Source organism: Oncorhynchus keta, chromosome 23 (assembly GCF_023373465.1).
Source record: "Oncorhynchus keta strain PuntledgeMale-10-30-2019 chromosome 23, Oket_V2, whole genome shotgun sequence".
Classification (NCBI taxonomy): Eukaryota; Metazoa; Chordata; class Actinopteri; order Salmoniformes; family Salmonidae; genus Oncorhynchus; species Oncorhynchus keta.
Window position 1 is genome coordinate 9118539 of NC_068443.1, and position 23242 is coordinate 9141780.

At 43.0% G+C, this 23242-nt stretch overlaps 1 protein-coding gene and 1 long non-coding RNA gene across 6 annotated transcripts in view; one reads left to right on the forward strand and one right to left on the reverse strand.

Annotated features, from left to right (window-relative positions):
• lig1 (ligase I, DNA, ATP-dependent) overlaps positions 1-20149 on the reverse strand; it is a 35985-nt gene extending 15836 nt beyond the window's left edge. Inside the window, exons 1-18 of the mRNA XM_052476260.1 lie at positions 19983-20149; positions 16183-16272; positions 15705-15864; positions 14746-14878; positions 14295-14411; positions 13817-14218; positions 13379-13488; positions 12455-12900; positions 12131-12214; positions 7826-7882; positions 7574-7632; positions 7185-7298; positions 6917-7083; positions 6660-6736; positions 4784-4875; positions 4402-4501; positions 3277-3362; positions 3045-3160 (exon numbers count right to left, since the gene is read on the reverse strand). Coding sequence (XP_052332220.1) covers positions 3045-3160; positions 3277-3362; positions 4402-4501; positions 4784-4875; positions 6660-6736; positions 6917-7083; positions 7185-7298; positions 7574-7632; positions 7826-7882; positions 12131-12214; positions 12455-12900; positions 13379-13488; positions 13817-14218; positions 14295-14411; positions 14746-14878; positions 15705-15864; positions 16183-16272; positions 19983-19999 — 2427 coding nt within the window. The 5' untranslated portion in view covers positions 20000-20149. The remainder of the gene's footprint in view (positions 1-3044; positions 3161-3276; positions 3363-4401; positions 4502-4783; positions 4876-6659; positions 6737-6916; positions 7084-7184; positions 7299-7573; positions 7633-7825; positions 7883-12130; positions 12215-12454; positions 12901-13378; positions 13489-13816; positions 14219-14294; positions 14412-14745; positions 14879-15704; positions 15865-16182; positions 16273-19982) is intronic.
• LOC127910952 (uncharacterized) lies at positions 802-3032 on the forward strand. 5 transcript variants are annotated; one of them, XR_008076987.1, is made up of 5 exons: positions 802-908; positions 1269-1385; positions 1876-1992; positions 2327-2560; positions 2980-3032. It is a non-coding gene; the product is annotated as an uncharacterized LOC127910952 (long non-coding RNA). The 5 variants fall into 5 exon arrangements; XR_008076985.1 differs by lacking the exon at positions 2980-3032 and adding an exon at positions 2698-2947; XR_008076984.1 differs by lacking the exon at positions 2980-3032 and having other exon boundaries at positions 2327-2644.
• Positions 20150-23242: the final 3093 nt, after the last annotated feature.

The window sequence follows — 23242 nt, forward strand, 5'->3', positions numbered from 1 at the left end:
CTCGGGAGGGCCTCTCTACAGCCTCCACTGGGGCCTCTCTACAGCCTCCACTCGGGGGGCCTCTCTACAGCCTCCACTGGGGGCCTCTCTACAGCCTCCACTCTGGGGGCCTCTCTACAGCCTCCCACTCGGGAGGGCCTCTCTACAGCCTCCACTCGGGAGGGCCTCTCTACAGCCTCCACTGGGAGGGCCTCTACAGCCTCCACTCGGGAGGGCCTCTCTACAGCCTCCACTCGGGAGGGCCTCTCTACAGCCTCCACTCGGGAGGGCCTCTCTACAGCCTCCACTCGGGAGGGCCTCTCTACAGCCTCCACTCGGGAGGGCCTCTCTACAGCCTCCACTCGGGAGGGCCTCTCTACAGCCTCCACTCGGGAGGGCCTCTCTACAGCCTCCACTCGGGAGGGCCTCTCTACAGCCTCCACTCGGGAGGGCCTCTCTACAGCCTCCACTCGGGAGGGCCTCTCTACAGCCTCCACTCGGGAGGGCCTCTCTACAGCCTCCACTCGGGAGGGCCTCACAGCCTGAGGCACAATAGCACCATGTCTGCTTCCTAACCAGGACACACACAGATATAACAAACATGTTGCTGACATGTATAGGACACACACACACACACACACACACACACACACACACACACACACACACACACACACACACACACACACAGAAATAACAAACATGTTGCTGACATGTATAGAACACACACACACAGATATAACAAACATGTAGCTGACATGTATAGGACACACACACACACACACACACACACAGATGTATAGGTGTATACATGTATAGGACACACAGAAATAACAAACATGTAGGTGACATGTATAGAACACACACACACAGAAATAACAAACATGTAGCTGACATGTATAGGACACACAGAAATAACAAACATGTAGGTGACATGTATAGGACACACACACACAGAAATAACAAACATGTAGCTGACATGTATAGGACACACAGAAATAACAAACATGTAGCTGACATGTATAGAACACACACACACACACAGATATAACAAACATGTAGCTGACATGTATAGGACACACACACACAGATATAACAAACATGTAGCTGACATGTATAGGACACACACACACACAGATATAACAAACATGTAGCTGACATGTATAGGACACACACACACAGAAATAACAAACATGTTGCTGACATGTATAGAACACACACACACAGATATAACAAACATGTAGCTGACATGTATAGGACACACACACACAGATATAACAAACATGTAGCTGACATGTATAGGACACACAGAAATAACAAACATGTAGCTGACATGTATAGGACACACAGAAATAACAAACATGTAGCTGACATGTATAGGACACACAGAAATAACAAACATGTAGGTGACATGTATAGAACACACACACACAGAAATAACAAACATGTAGCTGACATGTATAGGACACACAGAAATAACAAACATGTAGCTGACATGTATAGGACACACAGAAATAACAAACATGTAGCTGACATGTATAGGACACACAGAAATAACAAACATGTAGCTGACATGTATAGGACACACAGAAATAACAAACATGTAGCTGACATGTATAGGACACACAGAAATAACAAACATGTAGCTGACATGTATAGGACACACAGAAATAACAAACATGTAGCTGACATGTATAGAACACACACACACACAGAAATAACAAACATGTAGCTGACATGTATAGGACACACAGAAATAACAAACATGTAGCTGACATGTATAGGACACACAGAAATAACAAACATGTAGCTGACATGTATAGGACACACAGAAATAACAAACATGTAGCTGACATGTATAGAACACACACACACACAGAAATAACAAACATGTAGCTGACATGTATAGGACACACAGAAATAACAAACATGTAGCTGACATGTATAGGACACACAGAAATAACAAACATGTAGCTGACATGTATAGGACACACAGAAATAACAAACATGTAGGTGACATGTATAGAACACACACACACAGATATAACAAACATGTAGCTGACATGTATAGGACACACACACACAGAAATAACAAACATGTAGCTGACATGTATAGGACACACAGAAATAACAAACATGTAGGTGACATGTATAGAACACACACACACACACAGAAATAACAAACATGTAGCTGACATGTATAGGACACACAGAAATAACAAACATGTAGCTGACATGTATAGGACACACAGAAATAACAAACATGTAGCTGACATGTATAGGACACACAGAAATAACAAACATGTAGCTGACATGTATAGAACACACAGAAATAACAAACATGTAGCTGACATGTATAGGACACACAGAAATAACAAACATGTAGCTGACATGTATAGGACACACAGAAATAACAAACATGTAGCTGACATGTATAGGACACACAGAAATAACAAACATGTAGCTGACATGTATAGGACACACAGAAATAACAAACATGTAGCTGACATGTATAGGACACACAGAAATAACAAACATGTAGCTGACATGTATAGGACACACAGAAATAACAAACATGTAGGTGACATGTATAGAACACACACACACAGAAATAACAAACATGTAGCTGACATGTATAGGACACACACACACAGAAATAACAAACATGTAGGTGACATGTATAGGACACACACACACACAGATATAACAAACATGTAGCTGACATGTATAGAACACACACACACAGAAATAACAAACATGTAGCTGACATGTATAGAACACACACACACAGAAATAACAAACATGTAGCTGACATGTATAGGACACACACACACACACACAGATATAACAAACATGTAGCTGACATGTATAGAACACACACACACAGAAATAACAAACATGTAGCTGACATGTATAGGACACACACACACACACAGATATAACAAACATGTAGCTGACATGTATAGGACACACACACACACAGATATAACAAACATGTAGCTGACATGTATAGGACACACAGAAATAACAAACATGTAGCTGACATGTATAGGACACACACACACCTGTGCTCGTTCTCCATCATACTTGTACTCGCAGGTGAAGGCGGCTTCATCAAATCTCTTCATCACCTCTCCTACACCTTTGGTGGGGTGAGCCAGCATGGGCCTCAACGGTACACCTGAGGAACAGGGGTCAGAAATGCCACACCGAAATAAACAATACACCCCCCAACAACCCTGATGGTGAGTACCATCTACTCATAAAAGGTTGTTTTTCCTTAATAATTATTATTGCCTGGAGTGAGTTTGCAGTGGTTGGGGAGTTCATCAATCCCCTCCTTCAGAATGACTGGGATGATGACATCATAGTTGGGCATCTCACTGGACAGGACAAACAGAATAAATCCATTAAGAAAATCACATTCACACAGGCTTTGTCCCAAATGGCACCACATTCCCTACATAGTGTACGTCTGACTATCCCACCGATCCTCGACCTCGGCGATGTCATCTACAACATGGCTCCCAACACTCTACTCAGCAAACTGGATGTAGTCCATCCCAGTGCCATCCGTTTTGTTACTAAAGCACCTTATACCACCCACCACTGCGACCTGTATGGTCTAGTCGGCTGGCCCTCGCTACATATTCGTCGCCAGACCCACTGGCTCCATGTCATCTATAAGTCTCTGCTAGGTAAAGCTCCACCTTATCTCAGCTCACTGGTTACGACAACAACACCCACCCGCAGCACGCGCATCTCACTAGTCATTCCCAAAGCAAACACCTACTTTGGCCACCTTTCCTTCCAGTTCTCTGCTGCCAGTGACTGGAAAGAATTGCAAAAATCGCTGAAGTTGGAGACTTATATTTCCCTCACTAACTTTAAACATCAACTATCTGAGCAGCTAACCGATCGCTGCAGCTGTACATAGTCCATCTGGAAATAGCCCACCCAATCTACCTACCTCATCCCCATACTGTTTTTACTTTTCTGCTCTTTTGTACACCAGTACCTCTACTTACACACCATCATCTGCTCAACAATCACTCCAGTGTTAATCTGATAAATTGTAAATACTTCGCTACTATTGGCCTATTTATTGCCTTATCACCTAACACCATTTGCACAGACTGTATATAGACTCGTTTTTTCTTCTGTGTTATTGACGGTACGTTTGTTTATTCCATGTGTAACTCTGTGTTGTTGTTTGTGTCGCAATGCTTTGCTTGATCTTGGCCAGGTCACAGTTGTAAATGAGAACTTGTTCTCGACTGGCCTACCTGGTTAAATAAAGGTGAAATGAAATAAACTACATTGTGCAGAACCCTATGAGCCCCGGTCAAAAGTAGTGCACTATATAGGGAATAGGGGGCCAGTTGGGTAATGAACTACAGCTGTATTTAGCAGGTTTAGTACCAGTAAGTCTGTTTGAGGAGAAGGCTCTTCTCTTCTATCCAAGCTTTCTGTTTTTCTGCACTCATTCCTTTCCCTGCGTCAATCACCGCCGGAGGGAAGTCTGGAATACACACACAAACGTCTCAGTTGCATCAAAAGCAGATATTCATATTGTATGTAGAGGTTATGTTGTGAACAAACATGGTGATAATGTCTGGGGGGGGGGCACTGTTGTGAAAACGCTTTGACGATGTTGGGGCAATGTGATAGTATTGTGAAAACATGATTAAGTTGGGAGGTAATGTTGTTTAAACATTGAGATAACGTTGGGAGGTCATATTTAAACATTGAGATAACGTTGGGCGGTCATGTTTAAACATTGTGATAACGTTGGTTGGCTAACCTTGTCCTGGAGGAGACAGACACACGGCCTGACTCAGGGCAGACAGTACACTCTGTTCAGCCAAGCCAATCCTCAGCTTCCCTGCCAGCGACCTGTCGATCAATCAACCAATCAATACAGACATGCATTGATGATGTCCTGCTTATTGTCTGATGTTGGTGTTATAAAGTACGAAAGAATTACACACAATTTAATAATCACAGAGATCCTATCTTATTTGAATCCATTACTGTACCGACCAGCGGGGTGACTACAGGTGAATGGGCAGGCAGACAGGAGTGACTACAGGTGAATGGGCAGGCAGACAGGAGTGACTACAGGTGAATGGGCAGGCAGGCAGACAGGAGTGACTACAGGTGAATGGGCAGGCAGGCAGACAGGAGTGACTACAGGTGAATGGGCAGGCAGACAGGAGTGACTACAGGTGAATGGGCAGGCAGGCAGACAGGAGTGACTACAGGTGAATGGGCAGGCAGGCAGACAGGAGTGACTACAGGTGAATGGGCAGGCAGGCAGACAGGAGTGACTACTGGTGAATGGGCAGGCAGGCAGACAGGAGTGACTACTGGTGAATGGGCAGGCAGGCAGACAGGAGTGACTACAGGTGAATGGGCAGGCAGGCAGACAGGAGTGACTACAGGTGAATGGGCAGGCAGGCAGACAGGAGTGACTACTGGTGAATGGGCAGGCAGACAGGAGTGACTACAGGTGAATGGGCAGGCAGACAGGAGTGACTACAGGTGAATGGGCAGGCAGACAGGAGTGACTACTGGTGAATGGGCAGGCAGACAGGAGTGACTACAGGTGAATGGGCAGGCAGGCAGACAGGAGTGACTACTGGTGAATGGGCAGGCAGGCAGACAGGAGTGACTACTGGTGAATGGGCAGGCAGGCAGACAGGAGTGACTACTGGTGAATGGGCAGGCAGGCAGACAGGAGTGACTACTGGTGAATGGGCAGGCAGGCAGACAGGAGTGACTACTGGTGAATGGGCAGGCAGACAGGAGTGACTACAGGTGAATGGGCAGGCAGACAGGAGTGACTACAGGTGAATGGGCAGGCAGACAGGAGTGACTACTGGTGAATGGGCAGGCAGACAGGAGTGACTACTGGTGAATGGGCAGGCAGACAGGAGTGACTACTGGTGAATGGGCAGGCAGACAGGAGTGACTACAGGTGAATGGGCGGGCAGGCAGACAGGAGTGACTACAGGTGAATGGGCGGGCAGGCAGACAGGAGTGACTACAGGTGAATGGGCAGGGCAGGCAGACAGGAGTGACTACTGGTGAATGGGCAGGCAGGCAGACAGGAGTGACTACTGGTGAATGGGCAGGCAGGCAGACAGGAGTGACTACTGGTGAATGGGCAGGCAGGCAGACAGGAGTGACTACTGGTGAATGGGCAGGCAGACAGGAGTGACTACTGGTGAATGGGCAGGCAGACAGGAGTGACTACTGGTGAATGGGCAGGCAGACAGGAGTGACTACTGGTGAATGGGCAGGCAGACAGACAGGAGTGACTACTGGTGAATGGGCAGGCAGACAGACAGGAGTGACTACTGGTGAATGGGCAGGCAGACAGGAGTGACTACTGGTGAATGGGCAGGCAGACAGGAGTGATAATAAGTTCAGCTTGACTAATGAAGCAAGACAACATGCTCAACTATATCCTGTGTGAACCAATAAGAGGTGACCGGAAGATACAAAATAATAATCGCTCACATATAAAACGAACAAAGGCTAGAACTCAGTGAGTGCAGAAAGACAAGTCACTGAGGCTCAGGTCAAAAGTATTGCATTACATGGAGCAACAGCTGCCACTCAGGAGACACCCTCAGTTAAACCCGTAGTAAAGAGAAGGAAGTGGGGACCATTACCTGACAATGTATCTGGCTTCAGAGAAACGACAGGCTACAAAGAGACCTTTGATGATGTCAATCTTCTTATTCATGGCCTGCAGGCAGGGGGAGAGAGATAGGAAATAATTCATTCCTTTGAATCAAATTCTAGACGGATTAAAAATAAATTCATCATCCTATTCCCAGGACAGAGAACTGTGTTTTCTTAAAAATCGGTGAATTTACCAAAACAACGAGAATTTTACTGTGTTAAACTCTCTCACACACACACTCACAGAATTCCCACTCATGTTCCCGATGTCTTTCAGTTTGTTGAACACACCCCCTGCAATCAGATTGGCTGGCTGGAACATAATTCTCTGGTTGTTACGGGAACTCTCAGCCACCAACCCCAAGTCCCCCTTCTCTGCAGCCTCCGCCTTGATTTTGTCCAACTGTCGCCCTAGCAACAAGAACAAAGATGTGAGAGAGTTCTAAAGCCCAAAAGCAAAGGAAGATATATAACAAACAACACTGAGTGTGTGTGTTGTGTGGGTGTCTCACCAGTAGCTTGGGCGACAGCCTTCATCAGAACAGTTTCTCCCACTCCCAGCTCCAGCCCCATGTAAGCAGGACCCAGCTGATTGAGACACAGGTAGACGCAGCACAGCAGGTCCTCTGAGCAAGGACAACAAGAGAGACAAACACTCAGCACACTATAGTGCCTATATAGCGCACTACTGTTGACGAGGGCCCATAGGGAATCGGGTTGCATTTGGGACATATCCAGGGTATTTCACAGCGTTCCCTTACAGATAGTATAGTGCAGCAGGGGTCTAGTCAAAAGTAGTGCACTAAATAGGGAATATTAGAATGTCATTTGGGATGTTGGCATCCTGCACCTGGGCTCCACACATCCGTAGGAAAAAAACCCACAAAAAAAGCTATTTTACCTGGAGAGAGGATGATAACAGAGCGTAGGAGATTTGATAATGTTTCAATGTTCCTCAATCTAGCAACAAAAAAAAGAAAGAAATGCAATTAGTATGTAAAACAATATAAAAGGGGAAATTACACTACAATAAAACACAGGCTGTCCCAAATGGCACCCGATTACCTTAGATAGTGCACTACACAGGGAGCCATTTGGGATGTACACAAGAACAAAACAGTTACAACTTGGGAGGTCTATTGAAATCTCTTACCTGCCAGAATCTTCCTCAATCTTTTCAAAGGTGCGTGCAACAGCCAAATACGGGACCCTGTGAAAGAGAAAATTAGACAAAACATTGAACACAACTCCATCTGAGAGACTTATTTACAGTATCAAAACAACTCCATCTGAGAGACTTATTTACAGTAACAAAACAACTCCATCTGAGAGACGTATTTACAGTAACAAAACAACTCCATCTGAGAGACTTATTTACAGTAACAAAACAACTCCATCTGAGAGACTTATTTACAGTATCAAAACAACTCCATCTGAGAGACTTATTTACAGTATCAAAACAACTCCATCTGAGAGACTTATTTACAGTAACAAAACAACTCCATCTTATTTACAGTATCAAAACAACTCCATCTGAGAGACTTATTTACAGTAACAAAACAACTCCATCTGAGAGACTTATTTACAGTGACAAAACAACTCCATCTGAGAGACTTATTTACAGTATCAAAACAACTCCATCTGAGAGACTTATTTACAGTATCAAAACAACTCCATCTGAGAGACTTATTTACAGTATCAAAACAACTCCATCTGAGAGACTTATTTACAGTGACAAAACAACTCCATCTGAGAGACTTATTTACAGTAACAAAACAACTCCATCTGAGAGACTTATTTACAGTAACAAAACAACTCCATCTGAGAGACGTATTTACAGTAACAAAACAACTCCATCTGAGAGACGTATTTACAGTAACAAAACAACTCCATCTGAGAGACGTATTTACAGTAACAAAACAACTCCATCTGAGAGACGTATTTACAGTAACAAAACAACTCCATCTGAGAGACTTATTTACAGTATCAAAACAACTCCATCTGAGAGACTTATTTACAGTAACAAAACAACTCCATCTGAGAGACTTATTTACAGTGACAAAACAACTCCATCTGAGAGACTTATTTACAGTATCAAAACAACTCCATCTGAGAGACTTATTTACAGTATCAAAACAACTCCATCTGAGAGACTTATTTACAGTGACAAAACAACTCCATCTGAGAGACTTATTTACAGTAACAAAACAACTCCATCTGAGAGACGTATTTACAGTATCAAAACAACTCCATCTGAGAGACTTATTTACAGTGACAAAACAACTCCATCTGAGACTTATTTACAGTAACAAAACATCTCCATCTGAGAGACTTATTTACAGTAACAAAACATCTCCATCTGAGAGACTTATTTACAGTAACAAAACAACTCCATCTGAGAGACTTATTTACAGTGACAAAACAACTCCATCTGAGAGACTTATTTACAGTAACAAAACAACTCCATCTGAGAGACGTATTTACAGTATCAAAACAACTCCATCTGAGAGACTTATTTACAGTGACAAAACAACTCCATCTGAGAGACTTATTTACAGTAACAAAACATCTCCATCTGAGAGACTTATTTACAGTAACAAAACAACTCCATCTGAGAGACTTATTTACAGTGACAAAACAACTCCATCTGAGAGACTTATTTACAGTAACAAAACATCTCCATCTGAGAGACTTATTTACAGTAACAAAACAACTCCACCTGAGAGACGTATTTACAGTATCAAAACAACTCCATCTGAGAGACTTATTTACAGTAACAAAACATCTCCATCTGAGAGACTTATTTACAGTAACAAAACAACTCCATCTGAGAGACTTATTTACAGTAACAAAACAACTCCATCTGAGAGACTTATTTACAGTAACAAAACAACTCCATCTGAGAGACTTATTTACAGTATCAAAACAACTCCATCTGAGAGACTTATTTACAGTGACAAAACAACTCCATCTGAGAGACTTATTTACAGTGACAAAACAACTCCATCTGAGAGACTTATTTACAGTATCAAAACAACTCCATCTGAGAGACTTATTTACAGTAACAAAAAAACTCCATCTGAGAGACTTATTTACAGTGACAAAACAACTCCATCTGAGAGACTTATTTACAGTAACAAAACAACTCCATCTGAGAGACGTATTTACAGTATCAAAACAACTCCATCTGAGAGACTTATTTACAGTAACAAAACATCTCCATCTGAGAGACTTATTTACAGTAACAAAACAACTCCATCTGAGAGACTTATTTACAGTGACAAAACAACTCCATCTGAGAGACTTATTTACAGTAACAAAACATCTCCATCTGAGAGACTTATTTACAGTAACAAAACAACTCCATCTGAGAGACGTATTTACAGTATCAAAACAACTCCATCTGAGAGACTTATTTACAGTAACAAAACATCTCCATCTGAGAGACTTATTTACAGTAACAAAACAACTCCATCTGAGAGACTTATTTACAGTAACAAAACATCTCCATCTGAGAGACTTATTTACAGTAACAAAACAACTCCATCTGAGAGACTTATTTACAGTAACAAAACAACTCCATCTGAGAGACTTATTTACAGTAACAAAACAACTCCATCTGAGAGACGTATTTACAGTAACAAAACAACTCCATCTGAGAGACGTATTTACAGTAACAAAACAACTCCATCTGAGAGACTTATTTACAGTATCAAAACAACTCCATCTGAGAGACTTATTTACAGTAACAAAACAACTCCATCTGAGAGACTTATTTACAGTAACAAAACAACTCCATCTGAGAGACTTATTTACAGTAACAAAACAACTCCATCTGAGAGACTTATTTACAGTATCAAAACAACTCCATCTGAGAGACTTATTTACAGTGACAAAACAACTCCATCTGAGAGACTTATTTACAGTAACAAAACAACTCCATCTGAGAGACGTATTTACAGTATCAAAACAACTCCATCTGAGAGACTTATTTACAGTAACAAAACATCTCCATCTGAGAGACTTATTTACAGTAACAAAACAACTCCATCTGAGAGACTTATTTACAGTGACAAAACAACTCCATCTGAGAGACTTATTTACAGTAACAAAACATCTCCATCTGAGAGACTTATTTACAGTAACAAAACAACTCCATCTGAGAGACGTATTTACAGTATCAAAACAACTCCATCTGAGAGACTTATTTACAGTAACAAAACATCTCCATCTGAGAGACTTATTTACAGTAACAAAACAACTCCATCTGAGAGACTTATTTACAGTAACAAAACATCTCCATCTGAGAGACTTATTTACAGTAACAAAACAACTCCATCTGAGAGACTTATTTACAGTAACAAAACAACTCCATCTGAGAGACTTATTTACAGTATCAAAACAACTCCATCTGAGAGACTTATTTACAGTGACAAAACAACTCCATCTGAGAGACTTATTTACAGTGACAAAACAACTCCATCTGAGAGACTTATTTACAGTATCAAAACAACTCCATCTGAGAGACTTATTTACATTAACAAAAAAACTCCACCTGAGAGACTTATTTACAGTATCAAAACAACTCCATCTGAGAGACTTATTTACAGTATCAAAACAACTCCATCTGAGAGACTTATTTACAGTATCAAAACAACTCCATCTGAGAGACTTATTTACAGTAACAAAAAAACTCCATTTGAGAGACGTATTTACAGTACATATGTCCAGTGCGGGTTGTTCAGGGTGGAATTCATTAGTGCACACCGTAGTAAAATCATTTTGGACCACGAAATCAAAACAAGCGTTTCTTATTGGACAAGTTCAGGTAGTCCCTCTCTGTTTCGGCCCGTTTGCTTTCGTTTGGTACCTAGTGAATAGGACCCCGGTTGAGGTATCCGGCTGAGTCGTGTGGCTAGAGCTGGGCAATATGGACAAAAGTCCACATCGCGATAAATTGACTGAATTTTAGCTCGATAATGATAAATTGGACGATACATTAATCAATCGAATAAACACCAGTTACTTTATTTGAACCTTTAAAATACTCCTACGAACGTTTATATTCTTAATTTTCTCATTAGCAATAGCCCATATTAGTCCTATGCTAACTCCTAGTAAAAGAAACTTATCGTTATTATCGACGTCAGTCAAATATATATATATTTTTAAATGGTTGGGTTGGTCAGTGTCGATCATTTCCAGTTACCGTCCCCAGCTCTAGCTGTGTTAAGGGGGTTGGACGTACCTCTGTCCCCGGCTCTAGCTGTGTTAAGGGGGTTGGACGTAACTCTGTCCCCGGCTCTAGCTGTGTTAAGGGGCTTGGACGTGTCTCTGTCCCCGGCTCTAGCTGTGTTAAGGGGGTTGGACGTACCTCTGTCCCCGGCTCTAGCTGTGTTAAGGGGGTTGGACGTACCTCGGTCCCCAGCTCTAGCTGTGTTAAGGGGGTTGGACGTACCTCTGTCCCCGGCTCCAGCAGGCGTGGTCTACAGGGTGGTAGTTGGGTCTGGACGGATCATACTGCGCCTGGGCATTCTTCTCTCTGGGGGTCAAAGACACTCAGATTAATACAGTATACTGCACTATTCAATTCACTGGAGAAAACATCCAGAAATGTACAGCTCCTCCTTCAAAGAGATACACTTAGAGTGACAGTTTTAAAAGCAACAGATTGTTGTAATCATTGGCTAGAGTGAGATTCCACCATTGACCAAAGCACCAATTTTGGGGAAAAGAATGGGATGAAGGGAGAATGGGAGAAACATCTGTGATTCTCTCTTACCCTTTCTTGTCTTTAACGTCCTCCGTGGTACGGGACACCGTCGCCTCTTCCTTTATATACTCCTCGCTCTTCCCCTTACCCTCTCCCTCGCTCTTCTCCTTACCCTCTCCCTCGCTCTTCTCCTTACCCTTTCCCTCGCTCTTCTCCTTACCCTTTCCCTCGCTCTTCTCCTTACCCTTTCCCTCGCTCTTCTCCTTACCCTTTCCCTCGCTCTTCTCCTTACCCTTTCCCTCGCTCTTCTCCTTACCCTTACCCTCGCTCTTCTCCTTACCCTTACCCTCGCTCTTCTCCTTACCCTTTCCCTCGCTCTTCTCCTTACCCTTTCCCTCGCTCTTCTCCTTTCCCTCGCTCTTCTCCTTTCCCTCGCTCTTCTCCTTTCCCTCGCTCTTCTCCTTTCCCTCGCTCTTCTCCTTTCCCTTGCTCTTCTTCTTACCCTTTCCCTTCTCCTCTCCCTCGCTCTTCTCCTCTCCCTCGCTCTTCTCCTTTCCCTCGCTCTTCTCCTTTCCCTCGCTCTTCTCCTTACCCTCGCTCTTCTCCTTTCCCTCGCTCTTCTCCTTTCCCTCGCTCTTCTCCTTTCCCGTTCCCTCGCTCTTCTCCTTACCCTCGCTCTTCTCCTTACCCTCGCTCTTCTCCTTTCCCTCGCTCTTCTCCTTACCCTCGCTCTTCTCCTTTCCCCTCGCTCTTCTCCTTACCCTCGCTCTTCTCCTTACCCTCGCTCTTCTCCTCTCCCTCGCTCTTCTCCTTTCCCTCGCTCTTCTCCTTTCCCTCGCTCTTCTCCTTACCCTCGCTCTTCTCCTTACCCTCGCTCTTCTCCTTTCCCTCGCTCTTCTCCTTTCCCTCGCTCTTCTCCTTTCCCTCGCTCTTCTCCTTTCCCTCGCTCTTCTCCTTTCCCTCGCTCTTCTCCTTTCCCTCGCTCTTCTCCTTTCCCTCGCTCTTCTCCTTTCCCTCGCTCTTCTCCTTTCCCTCGCTCTTCTCCTTTCCCTCTCCCTCGCTCTTCTCTGGTTTCTCCATCTTTACAGCAGCCTTCCTGGGAGCTAGATGACAAGAAACCAACATTCAGACGTGGAGTTTGGAGCATACGGTTTGTCAAACAAGCTTTTTAAAGTATAAAGTACAAAGGATGTTACATGTCCTTGTTCCACTGTCATCTCTGCATTTTACACGTCTCTTACACTCCTTCAGATTTCTTCTAAACATCCCAAAACAAAATGTAGGTTAAATCACAAATGGCACCCTATTCCGTGCCACTTGAGAAGCAATGTTACACTCCTTCAGGTTTCTTCTAAACAAACTGCAGAATGCAAACTCATTCATAGAGATGTTCATGTGCAAGGCAGGAAGTAAATGGGAAAAAAATCTCACCAAAGAAACTGCTGATGGTGGGTGCTTTTTTGGCTTGGGGGCTTTCTGACACTTTCTCTTCTTTCATGTCTTTGCCATCCTTTACAGACTTGTGACCCTTAGGACTTCTCTCTTTAGGACTTCTCTCTTTAACCTTTTGACCCTTAGGACTTCTCTCTTTAACCTTTTGACCCTTAGGACTTCTCTCTTTAGCCTTTTGACCCTTAGGACTTCTCTCTTTAGCCTTTTCACTTTTTCCTTTTTCCTCCTCGGTCACGGTCACTTTGACATCAAGTGCTTTCTCCTTCTCTCCATCTTTGGTCTTCTCTTCATCCGTGTCTTTCTCCTCCGGGTTGTTCTGCACCACCTCAGGCTTATCCACACTGTTCTCTCCTCCCACGTCCATCGCTTCCTCTTCATTCTCTACAGAGAGAAAGAGAAATGGAGTGACGCAACAGAAGAGACAGGAAGGAACACTCGTAATGGAGGAAACCCTTACCGGTGCTGTCCTGCGTCTCCTCAACCTTTGCCCTTTTATTCTGCTGTCCTTGTTCTTCCTCCTCCTTTTCACTGCCACTCCTGCTGTCCAGCTTTCTCTTGGGGAACTGCTTCCTCGCTACAGAAATGATAGAAACACAACTAGTTAGAGATGCATCACTACTCTACAGAGAAGATAGAAACTACTAGAGATGCATCATTGCTGAACACATTTTTGTGGCATTGATCAAATTGATGTAGTTCTTAGAAAAATATTTATTCTGGTCAAGTATGTTGTGGAAGTACTTTCTCTTTGTTATCATGCAACAAGTAACCCCAGATATGGAAATGCTTTTTCCAATTTTCAGACATAATTTCAACATATTTCAACATGCAGGCTACATTAAATAACAGACAACTTAGTTAACAATGTGTTAGTAGAGGATGTTGGACTTGTACAGCTAGAGACTGACCGGTGCGGCGTTTGGGTATTCCGGAGGGTGAGATGGAAGTGGGGGTGTCAGGGGTTCCAGGGGTAGGGGAGGCGGATGAGGTCACTGGAGAGGCGGGGGACAGGGGGTTGGTAACAGCCTTGAATACTTCATCCTGTGGGGGAGAGACAAATTTCAGATCTATATACACAGAGAGGGTCACAAACGGCCACTATTTCCTAGATTTGTATTTGTTTATCCAGGTCTCATTTAGGTCAAATCTTGTTTTTGAAGAGCGACCTGGTCAAGATTGCACTGTATTGGGAATATGATGCCATTTGGAATGCAAACTCAGTCACATCTTTATATACACACACCCTCCTTTGGCTTTACAGTTGTTTCAAATGGTAAAGACCAGAGTAGGGTTGGGGGGGGTAACCAAACGGTCATACAGTCATGCTGTTCCTGTATCATACAGGGGTATACAGTATTACCAGCAGCGCACGCAAGGGGCTCTAAAAAACTAAATGTGTTATTGTTTTGACGCACAAAACTCATTTCGGCAGCAGGGACCTTGATCCAGGAGGGGCTTGATTGTCTCTGCTGTAAACTAGAAGCTTGATCTTGCAACCTTGCCACTTAGCTAGACAGTTAGCAAACCAAACACATAGCTGGGGCACTGAACTGGAGATCATTTATTTGGCACATCTTAGATAATGAACTTAGTTATAAGCAGTGTTGAGAGTATGACAATCATACCGTTGGTATTTGAGAATAACCCGGTATACAGTATACAGCCCAAGACTACTGCAGAGTAGAAAATCATTCCCAAATGGCACCCTCTATTTCCTATAGTGTACTACTTTTGACCAGAACCGATAGTGCACCAGTTTTGACCACGCCTTATGTAGGGAATAGGGTGCCATATGGGATGGATCCAATGTCCTGATTAGAGCTTGTTTACATAGAAGAGGATATGAGGTGGGAGATGTAAAAGCTACCTTGGGTTGCACAGCCTTGTCCTCTGGCTCCTGTTCTATTCCGTTTGGAGCCTCATCATCACTGTCCAAGATCTGACGACTGCGTTTAGTGAACTTCTTCACGGGCGAATCAGGATCTTCATGGACCCCATTCTGAACTTTGAGAGGCCTTTTGATTGGTCTAGCAAGGATGGAAAAGAAAAAATACATTATAGGGAGACACTGCAAATACCTACTGTCATATCGGTCATTCTACAGTCTGTTCACTTTCGCCGTTGCTGATTGCTATGCTATTCAGGCAAGTACTCTACCACAAACTTCAAGGGTAATCTGTTTCCTGTCTAGACAACTACACCCAGGGCCATGTATTTAACTTAAATATGTGACTCTGGCTACCCCCGTGAAAACCCTGCCACCCTCACCCCCCGGCCTTAAACACTTACTCTGGATACCCTCGTGAAAACCCTGCCACCCTTACCCCCTGGCCTTAAACACTTACTCTGGCTTGTCTTTCACCGGCTCGTCTTTCCCCGGTCCAGCACTTTTTTTGCTCTCCTTCTCTTTGCCCGTTTTGGGCTGAAAGAAAGATCTTTAGGGCAGAAGAACATTTAAAAGAAGTCAGAAAGAAAACATATGTAGCTACTGTAAAGTAAAACAAAATATGCATTATGCATGACATAAACACGATGTTGAGTCTCATGATTCACTTTATATTAACCCAGGTGTTAAGTAGAATTTTGAGACAGGCACTAACGTTATATGATATTATAAACTGGGTGGTTTGAGCCCTGAATGCTGATTGGCTGACAGCCGTGGTATATCAGACCTTATACCACAGGTATGACAAAACACTTATTTTTACAGCTCAAATTACGATGGTAAACAGTTTCTAATAGCAATAAGGCACCTCGGGGGTGTGTGATATAGGGTCAATATACCACGGCTAAGGGCTGTGTCCAGGCACTCCGCGTTGTGCATAAGAACAGCCCTTAGCGTTGCATTGTGCCTAACAACAGCCCTTAGAGGTGGTATATTGGCCATATACCACACCTCCTCAAGCCTTATTGCTTAATTTTACAATGGATGGGTCTAATCCTGAATGCTGATTAGTTAAAAGAGCATTCCAGCCAGTGTCTATTCCACAAGTTACCACCAGCTAAATCTATGACATTAAAATGCCCATTTACTCTGTTCATCCAACTGCACAATCCACTCTCTCATCAGCCCATCCAGGCAAAATATAAACTTGATCTCCACTTTAAAAAGCATGTAGACATTACCTCACATTTCTTTCTGACAAACATTTAGTTCAACATCAACAGCGGAGATGTGTATAAACTTTACTGTCTGGCTTAATGACATTTGCAACATTTTTTTCAATATTCAAATTCTATCTCCAGCTGTCCCATAGTAATGAACGTGTCGGGAACAGACAGACAGACTCAGCCAGTCTAAATCATGAATCAGCTGACATCATTTATATATATGAATCAGCTGTCATCATTGAGATATATATATTTATATATATATATTTATATATATGAATCAGCTGTCATCATATATATATATATATATATATGAATCAGCTGTCATCACATATATATATCACATATATATAAATTATATATTATATATAAATTATATATAAATTATATATTATATATATAATACGAAGTACAGCTAGTTTTCCATATTTACAACTTCCGTGTTTGAAGTGATTGTGTTAGCTGTGTTTTTGGTTTCGCTCCTCTGAACAACAGTGTCCTGACGAGAGAACACATGTTATATGCCAGGCGAAATCGCGCCTCATTAGCTTATTGTTATGTACGTATCCAAATAAATGTCACTAGAAAACAATTTAAACAAATGGAGTTGTTATTCTTTTTGACGTTACTTTTAAGCTAGCTGTAGTTGGCTAGCTAGCGATAAGAACGTTGCCAGCCAGTATGGTAATGGAACATTTAGAACACAAGACTGAACGACTGAGTCGCGTCCATAGATACAGAACCAAACAACAACTGGGTCGCGTCCATAGATACAGAACCAAAAAACAACTGGGTCGCGTCCATAGATACAGAACCAAAAAACAACTGGGTCGCGTCCATAGATACAGAACCAAACAACAACTGGGTCGCGTCCATAGATACAGAACCAAAAAACAACTGGGTGGCGTCCATAGATACAGAACCGAACAACAACTGTGTCGCGTCCATAGATACAGAACCAAACAACAACTGGGTCGCGTCCATAGATACAGAACCGAACAACAACTGGGTCGCGTCCATAGATACAGAACCAAACAACAACTGGGTCGCGTCCATAGATACAGAACCAAACAACAACTGGGTCGCGTCCATAGATACAGAACCAAACAACAACTGGGTGGCGTCCATAGATACAGAACCAAACAACAACTGTGTCGCGTCCATAGATACAGAACCGAACAACAACTGGGTCGCGTCCATAGATACAGAACCAAACAACAACTGGGTCGCGTCCATAGATACAGAACCAAACAACAACTGGGTCGCGTCCATAGATACAGAACCAAACAACAACTGGGTGGCGTCCATAGATACAGAACCAAACAACAACTGTGTCGCGTCCATAGATACAGAACCAAACAACAACTGGGTGGCGTCCATAGATACAGAACCAAAAAACAACTGGGTGGCGTCCATAGATACAGAACCAAACAACAACTGGGTGGCGTCCATAGATACAGAACCAAAAAACAACTGGGTCGCGTCCATAGATACAGAACCAAACAACAACTGTGTCGCGTCCATAGATACAGAACCAAACAACAACTGGGTGGCGTCCATAGATACAGAACCAAAAAACAACTGGGTGGCGTCCATAGATACAGAACCAAAAAACAACTGGGTCGCGTCCATAGATACAGAACCAAAAAACAACTGGGTCGCGTCCATAGATACAGAACCAAAAAACAACTGGGTCGCGTCCATAGATACAGAACCAAAAAACAACTGGGTCGCGTCCATAGATACAGAACCAAAAAACAACTGGGTCGCGTCCATAGATACAGAACCAAAAAACAACTGGGTCGCGTCCATAGATACAGAACCAAAAAACAACTGGGTCGCGTCCATAGATACAGAACCAAACAACAACTGGGTCGCGTCCATAGATACAGAACCAAACAACAACTGGGTCGCGTCCATAGATACAGAACCAAAAAACAACTGGGTCGCCCAAAAAACAACTGGGTCGCGTCCATAGATACAGAACCAAACAACAACTGGGTCGCGTCCATAGATACAGAACCAAACAACAACTGGGTCGCGTCCATAGATACAGAACCAAACAACAACTGGGTCGCGTCCATAGATACAGAACCGAACAACAACTGGGTCGCGTCCATAGATACAGAACCAAACAACAACTGGGTCGCGTCCATAGATACAGAACCAAACAACAACTGGGTGGCGTCCATAGATACAGAACCAAACAACAACTGGGTCGCGTCCATAGATACAGAACCAAACAACAACTGGGTCGCGTCCATAGATACAGAACCAAACAACAACTGGGTCGCGTCCATAGATACAGAACCAAACAACAACTGGGTCGCGTCCATAGATACAGAACCAAACAACAACTGGGTCGCGTCCATAGATACAGAACCAAACAACAACTGGGTGGCGTCCATAGATACAGAACCAAACAACAACTGTGTCGCGTCCATAGATACAGAACCAAACAACAACTGGGTCGCGTCCATAGATACAGAACCAAAAAACAACTGGGTGGCGTCCATAGATACAGAACCAAAAAACAACTGGGTCGCGTCCATAGATACAGAACCAAAAAACAACTGGGTCGCGTCCATAGATACAGAACCAAAAAACGAGTCGCGTTTCTGGCAACCGAACCAATAGATCGAACGATCAGCAGGTTTGGGTAACAACCCTAGATTTTTTAAAATCAAAATAACGTTAATGAAAATATGTCAATCATTATATTTAATATGTTGGTAACCCGTTATATAAAAGTCATAATGCCCTCTTAGCCGGTGGTTGGAGGATATATTGGCACGGGTGTAAAATGTTCACTTAATTATCAACACAAGGTCCAAGGGGTTTGACCGCGTGTGTTGTTCACATCTTTGCAACCACAAAGAAGCCAACTAACTAGTTTCAATGTAGATGATGGCAAGGAACAAATTTTTAGCTAGTGTAGCTAACTAGCAAAAAAGCAAACAGGCTGAGATAGCCAACCTGGCTAGCTAACATTTACTTGGCTAGTTTTGCAGAAACCAATGCTGACTTTACTTACGATATGCTTCGCTGCATGCTGTCTTGTAGTTTTCTGATGTAGTGAATTACTGGTTATACACTACAATTAAACTTCGTGTTTAGCTAACAACAAAAGGACATTACCCGCGCAGAAATGCGATTGAAACCTTCGGCGCCAAAACAACGTTTCCGCAAGGAAGGGAATCATGTTGCCGGTGTGGTGTCGAGCTCATGGCATTTGAGATACTGCCACCTGCTGGAGTGGAATATATTATATAGCAGCAGTATGGCTCTGATCGTGATAATGAGTCTTTTAGGCCTATGTTTTGATAACATCATTGAGCACAAAATGGAAATGTGCTTTTTTTGTCATGCAAAGCATATTTGCCTTGTAATGCAGCACAACAGTTTGACAATTGAAATAGTTTATTGTACTTTTGTACAGGTATTGTACAGGTACTTCATTGTTGAAGATTGCTGAGAAAGTAAGAGTACTGTTTATGTCACACTACTACTACTAAACCTATTTATTTCATGAAATGTAGAATAAGTAAAAGCACATGCAATATTAAATCAAATAAATATCAAAGTACACTGTAAACTCTGTGACATTCACATACAATTCATCATACATATCACACAACTGCAATTGTCCTGTTCCATACACGATCCTTTACACAAGCAGATAATCAAACAACATCAGTAGAATCCCCACTCAATCTGTGAAAAACAATCATATCATAACATTCTCATTTCAATAAATAGCCTTTTCAGATTTATTCTGAGGACAACTTAAAGAGAGTAAAAACTACAGACAAAGACATCCCAAACAACAGGACCTATTATAATGTTATAATGTCTATTATAATGTTATAATGTCTATTATGATGTCATAATGTCTATTATAATGTTATAATGTCTATTATAATGTTATAATGTCTATTATAATGTTATAATGTCTATTATAATGTTATAATGTCTATTATAATGTTATAATGTCTGTTATAATGTTATAATGTCTATTATAATGTTATAATGTCTATTATAATGTTATAATGTCTATTATAATGTCAAAAGAGGAAAAACTCTCCCTTGCATTTCTTCTCCTCCTCCAATACTCTCTTTCATCATCCCCCACAACTCTCATCATCCCCCACATTTCTCCTCCTCCTCACCCCCCACTACTCTTCATTATCATTCCCCACATTCCTCCTCCTCCTCCACTACTCTCCATCACCATTCCCCACACTCCTCCTCCTCCTCCTCCTCCTCCTCCTCCTCCACTACTCTCCATCATCATTCCCCACATTCCTCCTCCTCCTCCACTACTCTCCATCACCATTCCCCACACTCCTCCTCCTCCTCCTCCTCCACTACTCTCCATCATCATTCCCCACATTCCTCCTCCTCCTCCACTACTCTCCATCATCATTCTCCACATTCCTCCTCCTCCTCCTCCTCCACTACTCTCCATCATCATTCCCCACATTCCTCCTCCTCCTCCTCCACTACTCTCCATCATCATCCTCCACATTCCTCCTCCTCCTCCTCCTCCTCCTCCACTACTCTCCATCATCATTCCCCACATTCCTCCTCCTCCTCCTCCACTACTCTCCATCATCATTCCCCACATTCCTCCTCCTCCTCCTCCACATCATCATTCCCCACATTCCTCCTCCTCCTCCTCCTCCTCCACTACTCTCCATCATCATTCCCTACATTCCTCTCTCCTCCTCAGCTCCCACTCTCTTTCCCTCCCAGTCCCACACCAGGCAGGATTCTGATTATATTGCTCTTGGTATGCCAGCTGTTGAAGCAATTAGGGTTGAGGTGCCAGGGCTGTAGGGACGGCAGGTGGAAGCCTGCTAAGAGCTCCCTCAGATTAGGGTTTGAGTTCCCAGGAGAAGGGGGAACAGAGAGGAAGGGGAAGTGGCCCCAAAGAGGGCAACGGGATGGGCTTCGGGAGGCAGTACGGCAGAAGGTGAGAGGCTGACCGACTGGAAGGCTGTCGATAAAGAGGAACACAAACAGACAGTCAAACACACATTGATGTACATAAAAGATGTCAGACATCTTAAACACAAGAGGCCGTATGTAGGGGCTGCATGTATCAACACAATATTTAGCTGTAACTCTTATGTGGATGAATATTTGTTGGTCTGATGTGATTAATAAGAAGCATCCAGATGCTGCATTTGATTAATTTATGACATTTCTGCTTCCAATTATGAATAAACATGCACCTGACAAGAAACTGACTGTTAGAACTGTTAAGGCTTCATGGATTGATGAGGAATTGAAAAACGGTATGGTTGAAAGAGATGGGGCAAAGGAGTGGCTAATACACTATATATACAAAAGTATGTGGACACCCCTTCAAATGAGTGGATTCGGCTATTTCAGCTACACCCGTTGCTGACAGGTCTATACAATTGAACACACAACTTTCATGACGTTGGCCTGGGGGTAGGTTTATGACAGTCATAAATACCTCTTCCCCATTTTTTCCTCTCTACCCTACTGAGGTTACATTTGCAAAACCCTTGGTTAACATACAGAATGTGGGGGGAAATGAACTATATTCTGGTAATCCGACCAATTGAACATATGCGGTGGTACTTAATGAATATGATGTCATTTCGGTTGTCATCTGAGACATTCTCATCAATGATAAGATGACATAAACTCTACAGTGGAAAGTCTACACATCAGAGTTATCGGATTCACATGAAATTGTTGTTCAATTTAAATGTTTGAATATGAAATTATTTGTGATGGGATGAAATGTGATTTTAGCTTCTAAAATGTGAGATGTGGGTTTTCATAAGATATTGCAGCTCACTCAGTGGCTGCCCACATGAAGAGACAGAGGTTGTAAACTATGACACACACCCCTTTTCTCCCTTCCTGTATAAAGCCTTGACGACAACATAACTTCCTGTTCCGATGAGGTAGGATGACGATCCTATGTCAGAATGGTTCAGAAAATTGCCTCTGGAGGCAACGTCAGCACAATAACTGTTAGTCGGGAGCTTCATGAAATGGGTTTCCATGGCCGAGCAAGCCACACACGAGCCTAAGATCACCATGCGCAATGACAAGTGTCGGCTGGAGTGGTGTAAAGCTTGCCATCATTGGACTCTGGAGCAGTGTAAACTCGTTCTCTAGAGTGATGAATCACACTTCACCATCTGGCAGTCTGACGGACGAATCCGGGGTTGGCGGATGCCAGGAGAACGCTACCTGCCACAATGCATAGTGAGGAACAGAAGAGGGGCATTCTGGACCAGCTGGGAGTCC